General features: G+C 40.9%; 3 protein-coding genes across 8 annotated transcripts; 2 read left to right on the top strand and 1 right to left on the bottom strand.

The window, feature by feature from the left end:
- Positions 1–36: 36 nt before the first annotated feature.
- Positions 37–7,460, top strand: NKAPD1 (NKAP domain containing 1). Of its 5 annotated transcripts, none has more exons than XM_082343552.1 (7): positions 113–171; positions 1,346–1,422; positions 1,948–2,034; positions 3,268–3,368; positions 4,911–5,060; positions 5,932–5,985; positions 6,727–7,460. In XM_082343552.1, exons 3-7 carry the CDS (start codon positions 2,026–2,028, stop codon positions 7,232–7,234), a joined length of 822 nt encoding a protein of 273 aa, XP_082199678.1. In that variant the 5' UTR covers positions 113–171; positions 1,346–1,422; positions 1,948–2,025; the 3' UTR covers positions 7,235–7,460. The 5 variants fall into 5 exon arrangements, with proteins under 5 accessions (XP_082199676.1, XP_082199678.1, XP_082199675.1 ...); XM_082343553.1 differs by lacking the exon at positions 113–171 and adding an exon at positions 178–718; XM_082343550.1 differs by lacking the exon at positions 1,948–2,034 and having other exon boundaries at positions 37–171.
- A 1,882-nt stretch (positions 7,461–9,342) lies between these two features.
- On the bottom strand, positions 9,343–11,382 carry TIMM8B (translocase of inner mitochondrial membrane 8 homolog B). Its single transcript, XM_082343650.1, has 2 exons — positions 11,236–11,382; positions 9,343–9,741 (listed from the first exon to the last, which is right to left on the bottom strand). Exons 1-2 carry the CDS (start codon positions 11,317–11,319, stop codon positions 9,574–9,576), a joined length of 252 nt encoding a protein of 83 aa, XP_082199776.1. The 5' UTR covers positions 11,320–11,382; the 3' UTR covers positions 9,343–9,573.
- A 16-nt stretch (positions 11,383–11,398) lies between these two features.
- Positions 11,399–22,218, top strand: SDHD (succinate dehydrogenase complex subunit D). Of its 2 annotated transcripts, XM_082343607.1 has the most exons (4): positions 11,399–11,555; positions 14,141–14,257; positions 16,792–16,936; positions 21,222–22,218. In XM_082343607.1, the coding sequence occupies exons 1-4, from the start codon at positions 11,504–11,506 to the stop codon at positions 21,385–21,387; spliced, it is 480 nt and encodes a 159-aa protein (XP_082199733.1). In that variant the 5' UTR covers positions 11,399–11,503; the 3' UTR covers positions 21,388–22,218. The 2 variants fall into 2 exon arrangements, with proteins under 2 accessions (XP_082199733.1, XP_082199734.1); XM_082343608.1 differs by lacking the exon at positions 16,792–16,936.
- The last annotated feature ends 3,616 nt before the right edge of the window (positions 22,219–25,834 follow it).

Below are 25,834 nucleotides of genomic sequence, written 5' to 3'. Positions count from 1 at the left end.
ACCTGTCGACTTCTAGAGTGTCCTGGAAACCCTCTTGTGGGAGTCTCTGGGACTCCTGTTGGTGGGAAGAATTTCTCAAGAGCACGACTTCCGGCCTGGAAGGGAAGTCGGCACCCTCTTCTCCCAGACCGCTTCCTCCCCCACCCCCGCCACGCGAGGCTGCGGCGCACGGTATGGGTGTGTTTGTGTGTGTTTGTGTGGGGAGGGCGTTTGGAGGGATGGTTACCGGGAGCTCCGTGGCCGCTGGGGGGCAGGGGTCCCGGTGACAAAGATGGGGGTATTTTTTCTGTCTTCCACTTGGAAGCCTCAACCCCCCCTTCAGCCACTCTAGATACATCTTGGGGCCCAGTCGAGGGTCGTACCCGTCCAAAGTGTCCCCATCCTTTTTGGGGAGCGAAACCCAACCCCCCGGTCCATCCCAGAGGAGCGTGAGCGGGGAATGCCCCAGCCAACCAGGCCGTCCGGATTCCGCGCCGGAGCAGCCTCCGGCCTGAGTCCGGAGAGGTATTTGCCTGTCGGCCTGGGCTGGGGGAAAGGCGTCCGTGGCCTGGGCCACGGGTGAGGGCGGAATAACCGGTGGGAAGGCTGCGTTTTCACGAAGGACTCGGGTGAAGCTGCAGAGCTGCCTTTGCTTGGCTTCTGGGTCGGAGGAGATCTTGTAATGGAGTGGTTCTTCGTCTCACACTAACAAGATGCCTGATTTCCTCAGGATCGAGGGGTGAGTGAGCGTTGGGGTGGTGCACAAAGCCCCTGCTGGCTACACACGTGAATATCCCTGTCATCTATTTTTTTGGAGCCTTCTGTACAAAATAGAACATAAAATTCTCTTGAATGAAGAAATTTAGGGCACCTCTGCATTTAATGTTTTTAGGCGTCAGTTTTTGTTACTGTTGACATTTGTGGTCCTGACACTCTCAAATCTAGGTGTTTAATTGCAAACTAATTTTGGGATTCGGGAGTTGATTTCTAGTCTGAACCTTGTTTGCCTTGGACTATGTGGCCTGGGGCAAGTTATGGCTTTAATGGAATTTCATCTACAAAATAGGAATGAAGATACTTGCCTCATAAAACATAGTTATTTTGAGGATTAAATAAAATGGGTCTCTTGAAAGCACTTAATTTGGTGCAGTTTAAAGAACTCTAATGAACATTATCTCCTTTCATCCTCACAGTAGTGTGGTCAGGTGTTTTCCCCTTTTAATGGTGAAGGAAAAACGAATCCTCAGGACCTCTGACTTCTGGTTCAGTGATCTTTCCTTTATCTCATGCTTCATTATAACATAGTAATAAAAGATAAGGTAATAAAATAAATTATTATTAAATGTTACTTATTGATTCATTTCAGATTGAAGAATGTCCCGAGTTCCCTTGGGGAAAGTCCTCCTGAGGAACGTCATCCGGCACACAGATGCTCACAATAAGGTGAGAGGTACAGCTTAGTTATTCCACATGCTTAATGAGGGCATACAGTGTGCTAGGAATTATTTTGATACAGTTAGGAGAGACAGAGATAAATAAAATAATTAGAATATAGTTTGATCAGTATTATAATGGAGACATACACAAAGTCCTTTTATGCACTGAGGAAGGAATAATGAAATCTGCCTTGGGGAATTAGGAAAGGCTTCACATAATGGGTGTTATTTGAACTACTGATATTTGAACTAGTCCTTGATGAACAGGATCAAGCTTACCAGGTGTAAAAGATCATTCAGGACAGAGGGAACTTCATGTACTAGTGTATGGCAAGGAACATGAAGCATTTGGGGCAAGAAATTGTATGCATCCAGAAAGTAGAGAATGTGGGAGGTAGTGGCAGAGGACGAGGCCCAAGTGGTAAATTGAGTTGGATTGTGATGCTTGGAGATTAGACTTTTTCCTGTAGGCAGTAAAGAAACCATCAAATATTTTTAAGCAGGGTTTGACATGATTGTGTTTGTATTTTAGAAAGATGACTTGTTAGCTGGGTAGGGGATAGATCAGATGGATTGAAACAGCAGAGGGACCAGTTCGGAGGCACTTGCAATGTTCCAGGTGAGAGATGATGAGTGGTTCGCATGAAAACTGACAGTAGGGATAGAGATGAGGAATTTAGGCAATAGAGTTCAAAGAACTTGATGATTGATTGGATAATAGTGATAATTATGGAATCAAATATAACCATCTTGTGTGACTGGGTGAATGATGATGATACCATTAATTGAGTTAGGGAACTAAAGAAAAGAGACAAGTGTGATGGGAAAGGTAATTAGTTTGGTTTTGAACATCTTGATGGTGAAATGCTTATAGGATGTCTAAATAGTTCGCAATTCAGACTTGGAGAAAAGTTGAGCCTGGATATAAAGATTTGGGGATTACTGATACAGGAAATGATAGAGGTCACGAGAGTAGATGAGGTCACCTATGAGAGCACATATAATGAAACAAGGGTCAAGCACCCTTGTTTGGTTTTCTTTGGTGAACTGTACAACTAGTTTGATCACTAATGTTATTACTGTCATATCACCTGATATTCTCATTGTGAGTGAGGGTATAACTATTACCTAAGCAGCCTCTGCAATTGCGTTAAACCACCCCAGTTGGATGGTGAGCTTAGATTTGAAAGCAGTGGCTAAAAAAGATAAATCTAGGACAACTTTAACAAAATATTACAGGAGGACTTAGAAATAAAATTTATTATTGTCCTTTGTGCAGCTATACTCTGCCTTTCAGGAAATTCTCTAACAGTTCCCGTGCTGTTTGTTTTGTTTTGCTTTGTTTTTAACAAAAATTATTATGTTGTGAAAAGAGACTTAGCCTAGAAAGTTTCAAGACCTGTCCTTACTAGCTTTTTGACTTTGGTAAAAACCTCTGAGCTTTTGTTTCTTCTCAGTAAAATATAATAATGGTACCTGCTTTGCTTTCCTCATAAGATTGCTTAAAGTTCAATAGAGAGATGATATAGTTAAAATCATAAAGCATTTTAGAAACATAAGGGATTATCATTTGCTAATTGCAGCATAATTGCTTAGTTAATAAGGTGATAAGTGTGTCTATGCAGGGGTTAAAAAGCTCTTTTGTTGCTGCAGAATTCTACATATTTGAGATTTACTAGGTTGGATTGTTTAATCACTCTAGAGAAACCAGAATTTGTTTCCTAGGTTCCTGATCAAAACTCAGTTTGTAATCCAATAATTAGTGCTGACCGTATTTTCAGTTACTTTTTGGTGATGTAATGTGTTATTTTTAGTAACATTTTTATTTCTTTCCTTTAAAAAAAAAATCCAGATTCAGGAGGAATCAGATATGTGGAAAATAAGAGAGCTGGAGAAACAGATGGAAGATGCGTACCGGGGGACGAAAAGGAAAATGTTACCCAGCAGTTCAAGGTGAAGTTGCAACTCTGAGAACCAAAATAATTCTCATCTTATTCAGAATCATCAACTTTTGTTTAAAAACATTATGGTATGCTAAAGATAGATGAATTCAGTTCTGTGAGTCCTTAAGCCTTTCCTCTTCAATAAATCTAGACCCAATCATAAAGGTAATGGCTATGATGCATATGGCCCCACTCTTTGCACTTATTTGCAATGGAGAACTTAAAAATTCTGCCTTGAACAATTGTAAACGTTAAGGATTCTGTGGATTCTGACCTTACCTGATGGCTTTTAACTTAAGATTTTCTATAGGTATCTTATGGTCACTTAGCTGATCATTCACACCTTTCCCCTATTAGTCTTTCATTCTCTCTCAGCCTTTTCTTTGCCCCATCTACTCACTATCTTAGTCACACAACCTTTCACATTACCTTCTTAATAATTTGAGTGTGGATATGAAGGATTATGCAGGCTTAGTTGTCTTACCTATGGAGGTGTAGGAATGTCTGAGTATTGGGAACATCTCCTGGGTCTCATATGCCTGTTAGTATAGATCTGTGTGTATGAAAAATAATTATAAAGTAATAATGCTGATTTCTAAAGCCACACAGGGAAATAGTTAATAGTGAGATATTTAAGGAGAGTGTGCCTGCGCAGTGTGTGGACTTTGGAGTGTGATTGGCTGTGTGTAATGGCTTTTGACAAGAAAGTATTCAGGGTATCCATGGTAAAGAAGGCAGAGTCTCAACATAAAAATAAATACCTTGTCAGTCTGTTTTCTCTCTGAAGATGATTCTTTGAGAATTTGGAAGTACTTAGTGCAGATGATGATTTGTTTTGTATTGGTTATTCAGTTACAAGCAGCATTTCCAGGAACAAAATATTGTTCTTTTGGAGTGGACTATTAATGCCTGTCATAATGAATAAGTCTTTAAAACATAATCTCTTGAGGGGCAGGTTTCTGATTGTCTCAATTGCCATTATAGTCCCAGCAGCTAGAACAGTGCCTGGCAGGCACATAGGAGGCCCTCAAATGTTTTTGATAACCAATTAACTGGCTTAGTGACTGGTTAGTGGATATTGTAAGTACAGGCTAGGCCGGTGGTTCTCAACTGTTTATCCACCCCAATTTACTCATGGGTTACACCTTGCTCCCACTGTTACTCTGACTTAACTACAGCAGGTTGCTGGTGTTCAGGGAAGGGAGTGTATTTCAGAATCTCTAGGGCAGTTTGAAAATGTCCCCAGCTGTGATTATGCTCTGCTTCTTTCTTTGAGGATCAGTGAGTGAGGTACAGCATGCCACAGTCGAAAAGTCATTTCGTCTATACTCTGCAATAGGACGGGTAGTGATGATCATATTTTCATTGAACACCTAACTGTACAAATTAATAGAGAGGAACAGATCATGTTAACAAAAATTTTTTTTAACATTAAGTATCAGGTTGTTTTGGTCTCCCCTTAGCTTGTTTAGTGAGTTTTGTGCATAATATTCCATAAAGTAACCTCACAGATTGCTTCTCTATCTAAAAGTTCTTCTGTTTTCTCTTATAGCCGGATGCGTAGTGATGGTTTTGATGAAGAAAGTCAAAGAGACTATTGGAGGCCAAAGAATGAAATTTCTGGGGCACTGGATGATGATTTTCTTAAGGCTAAATCCTGGAACAAGAAGTTACATGATTATGAAGCTAACATGCCAGACAGGTTTGTGACTAAATTCCTGTGACTATTAATGGTATTTGGCCTGAGAATGTGTACTTTTAAAAATTAATTATCTCTGCAAAAGCTTATACAGAAATGTTCACAGCATATTTATTCATAATGGCCAAAAAAGTGGAAACCTAAATGTCTATCAACTAATGAATGGATAAAAAAAATGTGGTATATGGGATGGTAATGGAATGTTATTTGGCAGTAAAAATAAAGTACTGATACATGCTACAACATGTATGAACCTTGAAAACATTATGCTAGGTGAGAAAAGCAGACACAAAAGGTCACTCATGATATGATTCTATAGAGATAGAAAGTAGATTAGTGGTTGCCATGGGCTACGGGAGATGGAGGAATGGAGCGACTGCTAATGGATTCTTTTGGGGGTGATGAAAATGTTCTGAAATTAGTGGTGATGGTTGCACAACTCTGAAAATACTAAAAGCCACTGAACTGTACGCTTTAAAAGGGTGAATTTTATGGTATGTGAATTATATCTCAACAAAGTTGTTACTTAAAAAAAGTTGTCCCAAGGTAGACAGCATTGTTATGAAGTGTTTTTGGAGAAGTACTTCACAGCTGAAGAGCAGAATATAAAAGTTCGTTAGTGTTTCTTAAGGAAGAAAATGGCAAGTTTTCTTACAAATGGACAAAGGAATCCTTTGTGTCTGAAATGAGTGTTCAGTACAGAAAATGTAACCAAGTTACCGAGCTGTAAATGTGGTGTTGGCTCTACCATATCTCTTTTTTCTTTGTTCTGTGTGTCTGTGTATGTGTACACTCCTAAGTCTAATTTGTCTTTAATTTTTAAGAAATGTATGCATTGCTTTAACAATACATGTAATAAAATGTTATTTTACAGATGGGGTCACAGTGGATATAAAGAGTTATACCCTGAAGAATTTGAAACAGACAGGTAAGGCAAGTACGCTTACTGAAAAAAAGTTAGAAAGTAAGATTAGTACACAGTCTGAATTATAAATTGAGTTCTTAATTTTTTTTTTTAAAGAGTGGATATATGTATATGTATAAATGATTTACAAACTCACTTTAGTATTTATTTATTTATTTTGGCTGCACTGGGTCTTAGTTGAGGCAGGTGGGATCTTCACTGCGGCATGTTTAGTTGCAGCAAGCAGACTCTTAGTTGCAGCTTGTGGACTTCTTAGTTGCGGCATGCGGACTTCTTAGTTGCAGCATGCATGTGGGATCCAGTTCCCCGACCAGGGATTGAACCTGGGCCCTCTGCATTGGGAGCTTGGAGTCTTACCCACTGGACCACCAGGGAAGTCCCGAGTTAGTAATTTTTATAAAGTATACAACATTTGCCATTAAAAATGTAACCAGAGAAGTAATAGGAGATTTAGTTGGGAGATGATTGGTATTTTGCCTTTCCCTGATATTTGGCATATCTATAGCATGTAGGTTTTTAATATATAGCGTTCCATACAGTAACTCAGTATGGCAGATGAGAATTTTTATCTTCATTTTAAAGATGAGGAAACAAAAACTCAGTGATACTGTCTCATAGTAACATTATATCAGTTTTGATTTAAAATTCAGATGTTAACCCCAACTTCCCATCTAGAAAGCAGAATATAAAAATTATATAAATACACTTATTTTCTATAGTAAAGCAGTTTTTCTTTTTTATTAGTAGTGATCAGCAAGATATTACCAATGGGAAGAAAACATCTCTCCAGGTAAAATCATCTACCCATGAATCTCACAAACACAAGAAGTCAAAGAAATCCCACAAAAAAAAGCAGAAAAAAAAGTCACACAAAAAACAGAAGAAAAGCAAAAAGGAAGCCACAGATATAACAGCAGATTCCTCAAGTGAGTTCTCAGAAGAAACTGGGGCTTCTAGTACCAGGAAAAGGAAACAACCACATAAGCGCAAGAAAAAATCCAGGAAAAAATCTCTCAAGAAATCTGCTTTATTCTTAGAGGCAGAGTGTGACACTTCCCAGTCAGATGATTCTGCATCCAGCAGTTCTGAGGAAAGTGAGGAAAGAGACACTAAGAAAACCAAAAGGAAAAAGAGAGAGAAAAAAGCCCACATCCCTGTAGTTAACAATGAAATACAGGAGAGGACAAACAGACGCACAAATTGGAAAGTGGCCACAGATGAAAGGTCTGCCGAGAGTTCAGAGGATGACTAAATGAGAAAGAAACATGTTTCCTGCATGACTCTGGATATTTACAGCTCTTACACCTTGGGGATTTGCCAGTGACTCTATTGCTCAGCACAGGGGGCCTGAGGTCAGAGCTGTCCTGTGCCATCTATATACATTCTGACAGACTTCTTGTCTTCTATTTTGGCCTGTTAAACTTGATCCTCTTATTGTTAATAGGGAATCGGTTATTTTGTTATGAAGGTTTCTTGAAGAGATTATTTTTTGTGATTAATCACATTTAGCGTAGAGTGCATATGCAGCAAATTAAAGGACCCAGAAAGCTGAATCCAGTAATGACCTGGGTATACCAATTGGAATGTTGAATTTGGGGAAAGCAAGGGCTGGGGTCAAGAGATGGATTGGAAATAGTGCTGTATACAATGGTATGATAAGGGAACATCGTGTTGCTCTTGTCTGTTTACATAGTAGGTGCCACAACTTGACTTTTTTTGTCTTTAGCCTTGGTGCTTTCATCTTTCTGTATTTTGACCCCACAGGTGTGGTCCAGTTTACTTGATGAGGAAAGGAGCATAAGAACAAACATTTTCCATTCATGGTAACATCCATAGACAGCTGTTATTGAAAAAGACTAGGAGTTTTTGACAAATTTCCCTGTTGGGCAGAGTCTGTGGCTACCCTCAGTATACCCCTAAACATGGTAATTGGATAGTAAAAGGTTTTCTAGTTCCATTGTTTATTGCCTAAATGCACTTGTGTTCAGAATTATTTCTTCACTTCTCTTGGGTAAGTCCTCAACCAAATGAGGAAGAATCAGGCATTAGTTGTGCTAATGGTGCTCTGAACAGGATTCAGGGCAGCAACAGCTATTTAAGTGTTGTCTTCCTTGTTCATTTCTTAATCTGTTAATGAACTTTAGATTTTTCCTGAAACTAGGTTGAATCAGTTCCAAAATGAAATAGGCTTCTCAGGGACATATCCATTTCTTCCTTGTCTGCCTTTGGATTAAAGCACTAAGCAGAGACCTTGTTATTTCCCTTTGCTATATACTGTGATCCCTGCTATGTTAATTCTTAAGAAACCAAAATATCACTGGAAGAAGGCTGGCAGAACATGTGAATTTTTTTCATTAAGGCAGATCAAGTGACATTGTTTTTTCTTGGTCGTCACTTCATGGGTGAAGTAAAGCTTGAAGGCGCAGACTTTTGGTCTTGGTCTGCCATTCATTGGTTATGAGGTCCGGAGCAGGTAAGTCAACCTCCCTGGCCTTACTTTCCCTATGTGTAATACAGAAATACTTCATGGTAGCATGACTGTACGACACCAGCAATAGACTATGACAACATTCCATGAGGTGGTAATATTTTGTAGTTCTTAACTATTAAATTTGTTCTCTTTACAGAACAGATTTCTAATAAAATGCTTAGTCATAAAATACATGGTTGGCCAGAGGTTCCCTATCCCTTGATTATAAGCAGGTGCTACTTTTTGGGATATTTATTTGAAATATTAATGCTTTGGTACTCAATTGTTGATGTCCCATGGTGTATATTTTTACCTTTGGGATTATTAGGGGCCCAAGCAGGGAGGAATAGTCTATATAATTACTACCTCTTAACCTAAAGCAATTGTTTTGTTCTTGGAGCAAGTGAAATCTTCGTGGGAAGGAGTTTTCTACATGGATTTTTTTTTTTTTAGCATTGTTTCTGTGCTATAAAAGTACTGATTCTAAGCACAGACTCAGGAAGATGGGCCATTGGAACAAGGCTTCTCCAGGAAGTTGGTTCTGTTTGGGTCTTGACGTTCCCTTCTTCTCATACTAGCAGGCCTCTTCCCAATGAATACACATTTTGCCTGTTCTGTTTTTTTGCCATGTTTACCTTTTCTTGGTCCTATATAAGCAATAAAGCTGTTTTCTGTTCTTCACCTTTCTCAACCCCAAATTCTCTTCTATGCCTTAGGGTAAGGCTTTGATGGTTCTTCCAGCCCCCTTAAATATGGCTTAGGGTGGCTCTTCAAAACCTAAGATCTCTCATTTGCACTATTGGCCTTGGAACATATTTGTTTCTAATGTTCCTGCCAATCAGAGATCTATATATTAAACCCTAAAATGGGATTTAAAAAAAAAAGAAGAGTTGGAGAATTCACATTTATTGAATAATTATTGTGATACAAGATGGAATTTCTGAATTCCCAATAAATAAATTTCACTTTTTGAACATTTGATCTCTTACTTTTTAGCACCAACAGGCTTGGTAATAGCCTGAAGTTAACCTGACAATGGGTTGACAACCTTCCCCTGCTGGCCCTTCAACCTGCTTAATAATAAGTCCTTTGCTTCTTCAGTCATTCTCCCATGGGATGGCCTACTGCCCTCCTTTCTGTACAATCTGGGCAAACCGACTGGTGATAGCAAGAGTAGTGTCAATGAAGCGGTCCACACAGCTAGAGAGACAGTTTTCAGTGCGAGAGTCTAGGCGATTCCCTGGCTTCTCCACACATTTATCCCAACATAACTCCATGAAGTGATGCACCTAAGAAGAAAGAAAAATAGTAACCACTTGGGGTCTGCAGACAGGCCTAACTCTATGAATTTTCTTATTTCCTTCCCATTTTTCTCATTTTCTGTCACCTGACTAAACTATTCTTTGACTCTCTTTTCTCACTTCTAATTTGTCACCAATATGGCCCAACTCCTCATCCCTACGTTGAAACAATCCTTTTATTCTCTCCTTTTCTATTTTTCTTAGTAATTAAAAAATATGTACTTTCCATCAAGTCACCCTAATGCATCAGTTTCTCTGTTAGCCACTGAAGGCACTCCGTTATTTAACACCCAACCCATCTGTTTCAATGAGGTCCACACACAGCATACTCAACTTGACTCTCAATACTCCTCCCTAAAGATTTTTCCACAGTTTAAATTATTACCTCCTTGAGAGCACTGCCTATTGTTTTCTAATTGTGTCACTTCCTTAATCAGAAAATCTCAGGCAGGATTAATACCTTCTTTTATATTTCCAAACTAGCACCAGTGTAAGCTGGGAGGCTATGGTACCAATTAATTCCCCCAAACCACTGCACTCATCTCATTCTAAACCTATTCTTAAGTAGTTCTTAACCTTTCTGGGGTCATGGACGTATCTGAGAATCCAATGAAGGTTACGGGCCCAATCTACAGAAAAATGAACACACAAGCACAGAAAATGTGTGCACTTTCATAATGTTCAGGTTTGGGTTAGAAACCCAATGATTTCTAACCAGGGTTCTTGCTACTTATATTCAGCGAACTCTCCCCTTCCCACCACCGCCCCTCCTCCCAACACGGGGGAATAACCATTTACCAAGGGCTTAACTATTTTGGGAGGCTGGGTACTAAGCAGTCAATCCTTTCTGCGGTCCTAAAAGATGACTGTCACCTCCGTTTAAGAGGCACGGTTAAGTAAGTAGGTTTAGGATTAGTCATGCAGCAAGTAAGGGGCAACGCCGCGGTTGGAACCATGCTCCAAAACTCTTGTTCTAAACTAACAGTCTAGACCGATGACTTCAGGGCCCACCTTGATCCAATAATGCTCTACTGCTCTATCGTTTTCCAATACATTATTGCATATGATCCTCGATATCCAGTGAGGCAGCGGGCGACTGCGAAACCAAGACTTACAGTGGACGGGCGTTTTGTCTAGGGGCACGTGACCTGTAAGGGGCAGAGGCAAGCTTAGAACAAGGATCTTCCGAATGCCAGCCCAGAGAGCTCACCGCCAAGCTAGGCTCCCGTGCCTTTGTGTCGCCCGAGCCTTTCTTCGCTTTACACCTTCTCTTTCCCCCCACTATAGGCTTGCTTAGAGGGTACCTGGGCACTACAGGTCACCAGCGGCAGGATTGACTCGTTTCTTTTGCGAGCAGAACCGGGCGCAGCAGGCACGGAGCATAGGGCGGCCGCGCCGCGCCGCCTCCATTCAGAGCTCCGCGGGTGCCCGGCACCTGTACTTCACCCTCTTTTCTCTTCACACTGGTCCCTGTCCCCGCACCTGTGCAGTGAACTGCGCCTTCTGCTGTTCGGCCGCCACCAGGCGCTGCAACTCCGCTTCATCCGCCTCACCAAGCCCCGCCATTGCCTGCGTCGAGCTCGGGACCTTCCGACGAGCTGTGTGCGCATGTGCGGCGGGGCCGAGCCAACCCCGACTTCCGGTTCACCCGGCGTTTTCCTTTTCGTCGTTTTCTTTCGTCGTTGCAGGGTGGATGTTGTCATATGACTGCTTCCGGGTTGTTGGATGACCTTGAGCCTTCTCGAACGACATGGCGACTCTCTGGAGGCTGAGTGTCCTCTGCGGTGCCGGAGGTGGGCGAGGTGAGGATCCTGGCAGCGGAGGTTCTTAGCACAACCTCCAGCCGGGGAAGGGAATGCGGTGAGGATTCGTCTGCTGGGCGGTGAGACCTTTTGAGCGGGGGTGGGGTGGGGGCGGGGGTGTCCCTCCTCCTTCCCTTTGGCAGCTCTGGCTTCTGCCGAAACCATAGTATCACCAGCGTTGCCTGCGGGCCCAGATCTTTACCCGAGGGCATATCTCTCCTGCTCTGGGCTGACGTGGTGATGGGGTAATTTGAAAGTTATAGTCTTGCACAGGCTATTCACATGAGTTCTCTTTTTCTCCCCATTCGCTGTCTTTAGAGTGCTCCCTCCCTGAATCGCAAAAGAGTGTCAGGGTCTAAGTCCCAATCTACGTCTTGCCTATTTCCCTTGGAGTTCAGTTCGATAATTATTGAAGTGGGCATTTCTGTTATACCAGGCACTGTAGTATGGTTGGGTTACAAATGTGAAAAAACATAGTTCCAGCCCTCAAGGAGTTTTCGTTTTTATGGAGAAAACACATATAAGTATAATATAACATAGAGTAAAAACTGTGCAGTAAGTAAATTGTATGCCAGTCCAGAGGAAGAATATATTAGCTGTGTGTTTTGGAAGGATCACCCTGTCTGGGTTCTTGAAGGAGGTGTGCCTGATTTGAGTGTTGAGGGTAAGCAAGGCCACAGGAAGAAGGGCATTACAGTTTGGGCTACTGGGATGAGCAAAAGAATGATGAAGGTGTAGAAACTGCTTGTTATGAGAGAAAACAAAACAAATCGGATATTAGAATGTGAAGCTCAAGGTGAGGAATGAGATGGTTCTGGAAAGGTGAACTGAAATCAGATCACAGAAGAACTTGTCTTGATATGAAGTATGCATTTTACTTCGTGTGAAGGGGAGCCCTTGAAAGGTTTGACGTAGATTTGCAGTTTACATTGACCACTTCGGTAACAATGTGGTAGATGGCCATCATGGGAAATGGGGCAGGCTAAGACATAAGTCAGGGAGACGAGTTGAGACACTGTTGTAGCAGTCTTGGCAAGGATGGTGAGGTCCTGAACTTGGAAAGTTGTACATAAGAGAAGATTGTCTCAGGAAATGTTAGGAGGTACATCAATATGATTTGGCATTTGACTGAATTTAGAGGGAAAGTCCTACATGACTTCCAGATTTCTGGGTAAGGTGAAAGAGTGGCTGGGATGTCATTAAATAAAGTGGTAAGCATGTAGATGGGAGGCAAGTTTAAATGAGAAAGTGAGTTGAAGGGTGATTTTAGTTTTTGCCATGGTAGGTTTGAGGACCATGTGGGGTATCTCAAGGGAGAGGCCTTGCAGGCACTTAAACTTCTGAAACTCTGGAGAGATATCAGGCCTGGGAATACAGAGTTGGGTGTCATCAGCTTAAAGGCACTAGAAGTTGAGTGGACAAAATGTCTAGGGGTGGGCATAGGAAGCAAGGAGAGCAATGGGCAGATGATGGAATCCTGGGCAAACATTTAAGAGCGGCTGCAGAGGAGAGAATCAGAAGGAGAAGTAGAAGAGAGTTCTTTCAGAGAAAAGAAGGGAGGAGAGGCCACCAGTGCCACGTGATACAGAAAGCCCAATAAGATGAAGACTAAACAGTGCCTATTGGATGTGGCCACAGAAGACCATTGGTGACTTAACTAAAGCAGCTTTGGTGGGGATAAAGACAAGTTTCCGAGTTGAAGAATGATAAGGAAGTGAGGAAGTTGAGGTGATTTAGACAACACTTTAAAGAAGCATGTTTGGAAAGTGAAGAAAGGGAGCAGGGGAAGAGTGCATGGGCATTAGAGGACATAGGATCAAGGGAAGGGTTAATTATATTACATCAGTTGAGGGAAAATGGTCAGTAGGAAGGAAGGAGAGGTTAAAGATACAGGAAAGAAATTACGTTTTATTGAGTGCTTATAACATTCTGGGAATTATGCTGAACATCTTACATATATTTTTAAATTTTCAACGGAGTAGTATGAAGTAAGTACCAGTATTTTCATTTTACAAAAGAGAGGATATTGATTCTTGGAGAGCCTATTTAACTTAATTGCTCATCGTCTCACAGCAGTATTGGTAGGGTTGGGTGTACCTAGGTCTGCCTATTTTTAAACAAAGAGACAAGATCTAAAAGAGGACAGAAAGGGATGGGTTCAAGAGTGCAAGCAGAGAAATTGATCTTGAAAAGGAAGATGGTATTTCCCAAACTAGACTGAATTCCTTGAAGACAAAGACTTTGTCTTTTATCTCTCTTGCTCTAGTGCAGAGCATAATCTTGCATGTATTAAATGTTTGTTGGATGAATAGATGAATAAATGGGAGAAGAAAGCTATAAGTTATTTTTTTTAATTAATCAAAGTGAAGCCCTTTTATGTAAGTGTTCATTGATTTTTCAATATTTCCATGGCTACTTAGTCTAATCTCATAACAACCCAGTGAAATAGATGCTATCCTCATTTTACAGATGAGTTGGTTATTCCCTGTTTGGGGTTAAATAGCTTGCCTATGGTCATTTAGAAAGTCTGTCAATCCTGTTAAAGGAGAGGTGCTTATGATTCCCCCTAATGTCTCTTTCCTTAGCTCTCTTCCTCCGAACCGCAGTGGTCAGACCGGCTCATGTCTCAGCATTTCTCCAGGACCGATCAACCCCAGGATGGTGTGGAATACAGCACATTCACCTGTCACCCAGCCACCATTGTATGTCCATCTTCATCTGGGCTGATTATCGTGCCTTTGGCAGGACTTGCTGTCTCTGAGAGGAACTCTTGTGTCCAACTCTGTCGAATGAAGACCTAGCCTACACCTGGGCACACAATGCTAGCATGGTTGAATCATGCCATTTACACTCATACAGAAACTTCTGGTCGAAGTCTTTCTAAATTTTTTAATTTTTTAAAAAGAAAATAGTTCTGTGGGAAGAGTCTGTTCAATATAGTTTAGTTACTTTTATTTATGTAGCTAATGGAGAGGAGCCAGATCCAAATCATTTGGAATAGTAGACAGTTTAAAAAATCATGCATATTTATAGCTGTAATTGACATGCTTATTTTTATTTAGGTTGATATTAAAATCATGGCATTTCTTGGATGAATACTGTTTAGGTATTATTAAATCTTAGAAAATCTGTAGGTGAATAACAAGTTAACTATATTTTCATTTTTCAAGTCTAGAAAGATCAGTATTTTACAGAGAAGACTTCTTTTGATTCTTAAGTCTACCAGTTATAATTGCATCTGAGTTATGAGTAATTAGGCAAGTGTAGTTTTCCTGCTTTTTAGAATTATGTTATCTTTGAAAAGGTTTTGTTTCTGAACTTTGTTCAATTAGATTTAGCAGAGTGGTTTTAACTTGGGGTTCATGAGACTGAAGGAAGGTCCCCAAAGTTGTATACACAGTCTTTATTTTATTTTTAAAATTTATTTATTTATTTATTTATTTATTTATTTTTGGCTGCATTGGGTCTTCGTTGCTGCACACAGGCTTTCTCTAGTTGCGGCGAGTAGGGGCTACTCTTCGTAGTGGTGTGCGGTCTTCTCATTGCGGTGGCTTCTCTTGTTGCGGAGCACGCTCTCTAGGCACGTGGGCTCAGTAGTTGTGGCTCGTGGGCTCTAGAGCGCAGACTTAGTAGTTGTGGCCCCCGGGCTTAGTTGCTCCGCGGCATGTGGGATCTTCCTGGACCAGGGATCAAACCCATGTCCCCTGCATTGGCAGGCAGATTCTTAACCACTGTGCCACCAGGGAAATCCCTATACAGTTGGCTTTTTTTTAATTTTTTGGCCACGGTGTGCAGCATGTGGGATCTTAGTTCCCTGACCAGGGATCGAACCTGCGCCCCCTGCATTGGGAGCGCAGAGTCTTAAGCACTGGACTGCCAGGGAAGTCCCCCTACACAGTTTTTAATGTGTGTATCTATGTGCACTTTTCCAGGAAGTAGCTCCATCCTTTTATTAGATTCCCAAAGGGGTATGTAACCAAAAAAAGGTAGAGGCTCTCAAAGAGATGTTTAAAGCCCATTTTATTTTCACTTGTTTAAAAGAAGTTTTCAGGGACTTCCCTGGTGGTCCAGTGGTTTGGACTCTGCCTGCCAGTGCAGGGGACATGGGTTCGAGCCCTGGTCCGGGAAGATCCCATATGCCGCGGAACAGCTGAGCCTGTGAGCCACAACTGCTGAAGCCTGTGCACCTAGAGCCCGTGCTCTGCAAGAAGAGAAGCCACCGCAGTGTGAAGCCTGCGCACTGCAATGAAGAGTGGTCCCCGCTCACTGCAACTTGGATGAGAGCGCCCGTGCACAGCAATGAAGACCCAATGTAGCCAAAAATAAATAAATAAAAATAAATAAATTTATAAAAAAAATAAAAAGTTTTCATGTTCCATATCTATTTTTGGCTATTTATAAGTAACGGAACAGAAGAAGAACCATGATCCTAAAAGTTGACATTAGAACTTTGCTTCTGTCTATCTATCTGTCTATTTATTTATTTTTGGCTATGTTGGATCTTCATTGCTGCGCGTGGGCTTTCTCTAGTTGCAGCGAGCAGGGGCTACTCTTCGTTGCAGTGCACGGGCTTCTCATTGGGGTGGCTTCTTTTGTTGCGGAGCACGGGCTCTAGGCACGCGGGCTTCAGTAGTTGTGGCTCATGGGCTCTAGAGGGAAGGCTCAGTAGTTGTGGCACACGGGCTTAGTTGCTCCTCGGCATGTGGGATCTTCCTGGACCAGGGCTCGAACCCGTGTCTCCTGCATTGGCAGGCAGATTTTTAACCACTGCGCCACCAGGGAAGCCCGAGAACTTTGCTTCTCTTTGAGTTGGCTGGTTTAATTTTCTTTTGGGAGGATTTTTAATATTATTTTACTTACAAAGATTAGGTGTAAATAAAAGAGTGATGTTTTAAAGGAATTCCGTAGGTGTCACCAACTTATATTCATAAGGTATCTGTCTATTACACTGAAGTCCAAGATTGGTAATTCTGCAAAGATATTTTGTCCATCTTCTTGCCTGTAAGCAAAGTGGATCTGTCTTCTAATTAATATATGTAGGCGTTGAGACACCCTGTGCTGAAAGACTTCAAAGAAAGGAGATTGCATCTCTCACTTACCTTTATCTTACCCTGTTTATGCTCAGTCTTCCATGCATTCTGTTTGCCATTTTGTCAGTTTGGGTTATTTCGTGGCAAATATTGAGATGTGTGTTTCCCCCTGCAACTCTTACGAATCTTGTCCTTCCTTTCTACAGCTGGTTCCAAGGCTGCATCTCTCCACTGGACTGGTGAGAGGGTTGTCAGTGTTTTGCTCCTGGGCCTAATTCCAGCTGCTTATTTGAATCCTTGCTCTGCGGTGGACTACTCTCTGGCTGCAGCCCTCACTCTTCATAGTCACTGGCAAGTACAGCAGTCCTTTCAGTATTACCTTGTCTGCTCAATTTGTTTGCTGTGAGCTTGTCTCACTATTGCATATGAGGGAGAAGTTGGTTGAGATACTCAAGATCTGAAGAGAACCTTAAAACATATGTAAACTATTTATATGCCCAGATTTATGTATCCACATGCCTATTTGATGTCTTCGCTTTCATATCTGTATGCATTTTGAACACAGCATGTCATAAAACTGAGTTCCTGATCTTCCCCAGATCTCTTCCTCCAGTACTCTTGCCCATCTGAATTAATGACATTTCCATTCTTCTGTTTGTTCAAGCCCCAAACCTGGTCATCATGCTTGATTCCAGAAGTAGTCTCCTCACTGGTCTCCTGTCTGTTCTCAACACAGCAGCCCCTGTGATCCTGTTAAAATATTAAGACAGGTCCAGACACTCCTCGAAACCCTTCATCGTCTCCTAATCTTACTTAAACTAAAAGGCAGAGTTCTTACAGTGATCTACAGACTCTACATGGTCTTGCCCCCTCTTTCTTTCCTCATTTTCAACGATTTTCTGCCACATTCACACTGGCTTCCTTGCTAATTCTTGAGCACACCTGGGTCACTCCAGGCCTCAGGGCTTTACTCTTACTGTTCCTTCTACTTGAAACTTTTCCTAGTTATGTCCTTGGCTTGTTGCCTCATTTCCTTCACATCTTAAATGTTACCTTCTCAATGAAGCCGTCTCTAACGACTTACTCAAAATTGCAGTGTCTCTCCCAACATTCCTTATCCCTCTCCCCTGTCTTTATTGTCTCAGTAGCACTTATTTCATTCTAATATACTTTATCATCTGTTTATTATCTTGTATATTTCTTGTCTCCCCTCACGAGAATGAAAGCACAGATACAGAAAATCATAAGAATCAAATCTATGGCTTAGTGAATTATTATAACAGTAATACCCGCCAGGTCAAGAAATAGACCTTTGCCACCTACTGCAGGAGCCTCTTCCTTGTGTTCTGTCTCAGTCATAATGGTTCAACATCCCCCCACCAGAAACAATTTTATCCTGATTTTTATAGCAGTCATTTTCTTACATTTCATCATAGTTTTATCACCCAAATGTACATCACTAGACACTATAGTTCAGTTTTGCCCTTTTTAAAAAAAGAAATGTAATAGGAGTTTTGACTTTTTATTTGTTGTTGTATCTTTAGTGCCTAGGGCAGTGTCTCACACATAGCACTAAGTAAATATTTGTCAAATGGATGAATGTCCAGTTTTTATTTATTTTACCCAGTGTAGTTTGTTAGACTTTCTAAGTTAATGAACCTTCTAGAAAGTTTGTTAATAACAATTGGGTTCCTTGAGTTGTCCATTTTATGTTGTTTTGCAAGGACAATATGCTGTCATGGGTGGGGGAGGTTCTTTTTGGATTGTTAGAACTGAAAGCACTTGGGGGAGTATCTTAACCAGCCCTGTTGTTTTACAGTCGTAGAAACTAAACCCCAGGGAAGTTAGGTAACGTGTCAGAATCATTTTCTAGCTAGTATTAAAGGAGATTTTGCTTACCTAGTTTTCTAGGGTTAGTTAGAATTACCCTTTAACCAGATAGACCTCTCACAATAAAAGATTCCAGTTGCATATGAAATACTAGCTCACAGCTACAGTAGGATTTCTCTGATGTGAGTTTCTTGAAAGGAGATCCATCTAAATTGGTGAAAAATCAGAATAAGAGATAAATCTAAAGTCATACTTTTTTTGGCCGTGCTATGTGGCATATGGGATCTTAGTTCCCCAACCAGGGATTGAACCCGTGCCCCCTGCAGTGGAAGTGTGGAGTCTTAACCACTGGACTGCCAGGGAAGTCCTAAAGTCATACATTCTAAAAATTACGATTGACATCTCCAATTACCTTACTGATTCTCTCTTCCTTTTTCACACATACACAGAAAAGACTTGAAAGAATTGTCTATAATTGTGCACTAGTTCCTTAGCATCCAATCTTTTTTAACCCACATTAATCAGGCTTTTTATCCCAACTGTGTAACTGAAGTCATTCTTATCAAAATCACTGAAGACCTTCATTTTTTCCAAATCCAGTTGTCCATTCTCTGTGCTCTACTTGAAACTCAGTAGCATTCAACTTAATCGACCATTCTCTCCTTAAGTAAATTTTCTTTGGCTTCCTAGATGCCATACTCACCTTGTTTTCTTCTACCTCACCAGCTGTGCTTTCTCAGTCTCCTCTGTCAGCTCCTTTTCCTCTTGTCTGACCTCTGAATAATAAAGGTCTGACCTCCAGGCTCATTCTAGGCTTTCTTAAATTTCTCTGTCTACACACTTTTCCAAGGTGAGCTCAGATCAGACTTCTTTTCCTGAGCTGCAGACTTGTATTTCCAGTTGTCTGACCGGCATATCCACTTGGATGTCTAATAGTCATCCCAAATTTAATATTGCCAAAAATCACTCTTTTCCCGCCCCCGAAATCTCTCTTGATTTCCCCTCAAAACCTCCTTCTCTCCTGTTCTTCCCTAATTCAATTAAATCTTGTTGTTCAAGCCAAAAATCCTAGGAGTCATTCTAGGTATTACTTTTTGTCTTAACCCCACAACCAGTCCATCAGCTCGTGTTAGTTCTCTCCTCAGAACATAGTCTGAGCCAAGTTAAACCAGCAGCCTAGCCTAGGCTACTCCGGCTGCTTCCTAACTAGTTTTCTATTTCTGTTCTTGCCACCCTTCTTCCTGCACTGTCCTGTCACCACATACAGCCAGAGTGACCTTTTTAAAAGGTAAAATTACATTTATCCAAAGAAGGTATGCAAATGACAAATAAGCACATGAAAAAATGCTCAACATTGTTTGTTATTAGAGAAATGCAAATCAAAACCTCATTGAGATACCACTTTACACCTTACACTTTACACCACTTTACACTTTACACCACTTTACACTTTACCAGGATGGCTGTAATCAAAAAGATGGACAGTAATGAGTGTTGAGAAGTTGGAGTCCTCATATATCTCTGCTGGGAATGTAAAACGTTGCGGCTACCTTGGAAAACAGCTTGGCAGGTCTAACAAAAGTTATTATAACAGAGTTATAATATGAGTTAACAACAGGGAGTTGCTATATGACTTGACAATTTCACTTTTAGGTGTATACCTACCAAAATTGAAAACATATGTCCCCACGCACACAAAAACTTGTACAATAATGTTCATAGCAGTGTTATTATTATATAATAGACAAAAAGGCGAAATAGTCCAGATGTCTCTCAATTGATGAATAGCTAAACAAAATGTGATATATTTTTACAAAGGAATATTATTTGGCCATACAAAGATTAAAGTGCTGACCTTGAAAACATTATGCTGAGTGAAAGAAACTCAACATGAAGGGCCGCATATGTCCCGAATTAGCAAATATGTAGAGACAGAAAACTAATTAGTGATTGGGTAATGGGCTAAAGGGTACAGGGTTTGTTTTTGATGAAAATGTTCTGGGATTAAACAGTGATGGTGTTGCACAACTCTGTGTGAGTATATTAAAAGCCACAGAATTGTTAATTTTATGGTACGTGAATTATATCTCAATAGAACTGTTATTTAAAAAGTAAAATTAGCTCACTCCTTACTTAGGTCACTCCCTGCTTAAAGCACAGCTGTGGTTTCCCATTGTATTTCGAGTAAAATTCAAACTCCTTGTTATGACCTTCAAGGCTCCTATGCGATCTGCCCCTGCCTTCTGGTCTCCCTGTTCTCCAGCCACATAACCTTTTTACGATTCCTCAGAGATGCCAAGGTCATTGTTACTTTTGTTTGGGATGTTCTTTTCATTCAAGCCATCCTTTCTAAAATATTTCTTCATAGCACCTGTGTACTTTTTCTTACTCTTCACTAAAATGTTTGTTCCATAAGGGCAGGAATGCTGTCTTATTTGCTGTACTCTCAACATCCGTAACAGATTCTGGCACATAATATCTGCTTAATAAATTCTTTTGCAATTAATGAAAAACTCTGTAGGCCATTTGTTTGGGTTTAAAAATAAAAAACAAAATTTTATAAATAGAGTAGGAATTAGTTACTGTCTTTGATATAAACGACTCGAAAATTGAATATGAAGGATAGGAAGGTGTCTTTATTATATTGTTAGGGTACACTTGATTCCTTCATTTTGGTTTATGATTTTTGTTACCATGAGTTGCATTTTGACCTTGACTGATTATTTTTTTTGCAGCCAAGTTAACCGAATAGCCTTCTAACGTCACTTGTGGTTTTTCATTTGTACTGTGACTTTTTTTTCTTTAGGGGCATTGGACAAGTTGTTACTGACTATGTTCGAGGGGCTGCGTTGCAGAAAGCTGCCAAGGCAGGCTTTTTGGTGCTCTCGGCGTTCACCTTTGCTGGGCTTTGTTATTTCAACTATCATGATGTGGGCATCTGCAAAGCTGTGGCTATGCTGTGGAAGCTCTGACCCTTTAGACTTAACACCTTGAGAATTGATTGTACACCTCCTTGCCTCTGCTCTGTCATGCCATTTCAACTCACAGTAAGAAGGAAATAACAGATTAGTCCGCTGGTAAACCTCTTCTCCTAATCAGCCGGTTATTTTTAGAGTTTAATCTTTGAAGAAAGATTTGAGAGAAATTGTATCCAAGAAATTGTGAGACTGAGTTTTGTATTCTGGAGTTAATGGGGTGTCTCACAGCTTCTCAGAAGACTCACGGTATAGCTAAACATTATATATGAGCCTTTGCCTGTTAATTTATCAGACTCTTAAAGGGAATTCAGCTTTATTACTCTCAATATTTGATCAAACTTCTATATTTGTCCTAGGATGATAGAGAAAGGGAACGACTGTTAATTCATAAGTAAAGACTTTGCAGAAAATTAGGCAGTGTTTTGTTTTTGTAAACATCCCCCCCCTCTGTTCAGTCGATACCAGTTACTGATGGTTACATGTCTTAGGGAGATTTGAAAATTAGAAATACTGATATTTCACATTACTGATTTCTAAGTCCTAGGAAGAAGAGCCTGGAGAGTTTCTGAATATGGAGAAGTTTCATGTAGGGAAGAGGTCCCTTTATAGATGTTTCAAATTGTTACAGGTTCTAAATGGAGACTTAATCCTCAAATGTGTTTATTTTACTTGTCCAAAAATAATCTGTCCACAAATATAAAATTATAAGTAATAAGTTGTTATTTTCCCACTGTGGGAATCTCTAATGTGAAAATGTATTCTATGAAGGTAAAGTTTTTTTAAAAATAAAAATGCTGTATAATAAAAATTTATTCTACTCTTTTATGTCTTAATTGTCCATAGTTTTATTCAGTAGAATTGAGTGTCTGTTGCATCTATAGCACGGAAACAGGACTGAGTGTTTAAATTTCCTTCTGAGTTTAGCAGTTAGGTAAATCAGACACAAAGTGCTATAATACAGAAAAGACTTACATGTAATAGGCAGAAATATACTGAGTATAAGTAGTTGGTATGAGGAGAGTAATAAGATTAAGTAGTAGGAATTAGAATTAGGTCCAGATTATGGTGTACTGTGGATGCCAGCGTTTATATTCAAATTTTATACTGTATGCAGTTAGTCTGGTCTTAAGGGATGAGTGTAACGCATGATGGTTTCATCTAGCAATGTAGATGAAATGGGAGTTGGTGCATTTCACTCACTGAGGACCTTACTGGATAGCTGAGGCAAACTATCGAAGGGGAGCTGGCTAGAAGGGTAAGTGTTCATGCTGGAGGTTAAAGATAAGGTCCCCTGAATGTGCTTACGACCTTGTAGTATATGTATTAAGGGTTTAGGAAGAGGTGATTAATTCTGTTTTGGGGCAGGTTAAACGTTTCAGAAGGAGGTGATGCCTGAGTAGCAGTGGTTCACCAAGGAGTCATGGTGGTGGGCCAGTCTGCCTTGGCAGGGAGGAGTATTTTATTACTGACTTGGTTTAGAATTGGTGGTTCATTACGATGATAAAAAGCGGACTGACCTTTAGTCAGTTTCATTATTGTTTTAAAATTCTCTATAGACAGTGATCCCCCTTAGAGTCATTCCTCCCCCCGCCCCACTGCCCTCCCCCATTCCCCCAGCCCCCAGTACACCACTGCTGTAAAATGGAGTGGGGAACTGGATTTTTCCATAGAGTTGCTATCATCACCGATACCATCAGATCGTAGTTTGGCTCTGGAAGGGTGTCTAATGCTAATAAGCTTCATTAGATCGTGATTGAATGTTAGAGTGGACCTGACCCACGTCCTGGTCAGTTTTGTAATTAGGTTGGAGCTGAGCTGTCACTTTGGAAAATCAATGGGGCGCTGTGAGTTGCTGGAGCAGCAGTGAAGATGAGGCAGGGGCTGACAGCAATAAGAGGTGTCTGAGGTTAGGCAGGACATCAGAATTGTGCTTCAGAAGGAATTTAGGCAGCATTAGGAAGGTTGATGAACTGGAGGCAGAAGGATGTATAAGAAGATGGAGGGCTTCCCTGGTGGCGCAGTGGTTAAGAATCCGCCTGCCAATGCAGGGGACACGGGTTCGAGCCCTGGTCCAGGAAGATCCCACATGCTGCGGAGCAGCTAAGCCCGTGTGCCACAGCTACTGAAGCCTGCGCACCACAGCTACTGAAGCCCGTGCGCCTAGAGCCCATACTCCACAGCAAGAGAAGCCACCGCAATAGAGCCCACACACTGCAACGAAGAGTAGCCCCCGCTCACCTCAACTAGAGAAAGCCCACACGCAGCCACAAAGACCCAACGCAGCCAAAAATAAATAAAAATTAAAAAAAAAAAGAAGATGGATGTAGAAGACAGTGACAGTGGAAAGTAGGAGTCAATTTCAAAAGGTATTGTAGAAGTCAACATTCACTTGGTAGGTATTAAGTACCTTGTGTAATTGGCACTGTGCCAGGTACTGTGGCCAGGTAGGAATTTCTCTCCCCTTAGAATTCATAGTCTAATTGGGGCAACAGATAAATGATTGCAGTATAATAAGTGCAATAAATAGTTAAGCACATTGAGCAGTGATGTAACAAAGGGTACAGGAAGAATTTACTTGCAAGTTTCATGGGAGACAAAGAGTCTTGACCTGGATTCTGAAAGATAAGGAGCTGATACAAGGCCAAGGAAGCTGGGGTGAGGTGTGAGGAGGCTAGAGGATGGTAGTTAGATCAAGCAGAAGATTGCACGTGATGTGGTACGATTGCAACGTAGAGAGGGACTGATTGTAGAGGACCTTCTATGCCATGGTAAGTAATTGAGAGAACTGAGTCACTGAAGATTGTTAATTATGCAAATGACATGGTCAGATGTTTTTTTTTTTTTAATAAATTTATTTATTTATTTTTGGCTGCATTGGGTCTTCGCTGCTGCGCACGGGCTTTTCTCTAGTTGTGGCGAGCGAGGGCTACTCTTTTGCGATGCACGGGCTTCTCATTGCAGTGGCTTCTCTTGTTGCAGAGTACGGGCTCTAGGCGCACGGGCTTCAGTAGTTATGGCTCGCAGACTCTAGAGCACAGGCTCAGTAGTTGTAGTGCACGGGCTTAGTTGCTCTGTGGCATACGGGATCTTCCTGGACCAGGGCTCGAACCCGTGTCCCCTGCATTGGCAGGCGGATTCTCAACCGCCGCACCACCAGGGAAGCCCCAGATGTTTATTTTAAATAGGTTATGCTGGCAGATGTGCACAGTGTGGATTCGAAGGAGGAAACAGGTTATTTCAGTGATCCAGAAAAGCAATTATGAGTTCTGAAGGCAGTAGTAGTGAGGAGGAAAATAAATTCAAGAGATATTTAGAACTTAGAATCAATAAGTTATACTGGGGTATGAAAGGTCGAGAGAGGAGGGAGGCTAGCTCAATTTTTTTGTTGTAAAAAATGAAAAATGGGAAGTAGTGTCATTAATTTTTGAAGGAAAATTAGATATGGTAGTGGAGGGATAGGTCACTACAAAAGTTTTGGATTTGTGAGATATCCAGGAAGAGAGAGAATTTGTAGACTTGCATTTTTTGTCAGTATGACAGACTAAATTTTAGGAATTACTTTGCTATGATGCACCTAAGAATGTTAAACAACAAGAATACCTTTTAAAATGTGGCTGAGCTTGCTTAGAGTTTAACAGCTGTTGAACAATACTGAAATTACTCTTTATCATGAAGGGGAAGTATGGCAACTAGATTTAGATTGGAGTAGCACTCAATAGCTATAAAGGAAGCAGACAATGAAATAATATTATAAAAGGTAGCTTCTGTGGTTCCTACTTTTGAGTAAGCATCACTAAAACACAAGTCTGTCTTTCTTTCATGTCAACAAGAATGGTTTAGCATAGTCAGGAATGTCCAAAGTTAAGAGGTTAATGTAAGATAGGTTATTAAAGAAAGAAAAGTCCCGTTGAACATCTGTATCCCATAGCAGAGCTCTTGGGTATTTTAAAGTCAGTTCATGGGACTTCCCTGGTGGCTCAGTGGTTAAGAATCTGCCTGCCAATGCAGGGTACATGGGTTCAATCCCTGGTCCAGGAAGATCCCACATGCTGCGGAGCAACTAAGCCCATGCACCACAACTACTGAACCTATGCTCTAGAGCCCGCGAGCCACAACTACTGAAGCCCGCGCACCTAGAGCCCTTGCTCCACAACAAGAGAAGCCACCGCAATGAGAAGCCTGTGCACCGCAACGAAGAGTAACCCCTGCTCGCCACAGCTAGAGAAAGCCCATGCACAGCAATGAAGACCCAATGCAGGCAAAAATAAATTAATTAATTTAAAAAAAATAAAGTCAGCTCATATAGTGTTTTAGCTAATCAAAGTATGAAGAATACAAAACATAACTAATATTTTTAGTATCTCTCTTTTCATGAGGTAAGAAAATACTATAGTCATCCAGGACAGCCCAAAGAAAGTTTGGATGTAAAAGTCCTCTTAAC

The sequence above is a fragment of the Balaenoptera borealis genome, assembly GCF_965194805.1.
Source record: "Balaenoptera borealis genome assembly, chromosome: 11".
In the NCBI taxonomy this organism is placed as follows: domain Eukaryota; kingdom Metazoa; phylum Chordata; class Mammalia; order Artiodactyla; family Balaenopteridae; genus Balaenoptera; species Balaenoptera borealis.
Note: the sequence above shows the minus strand (reverse complement) of the source record. Positions and strands in the feature narration are given on the sequence as shown.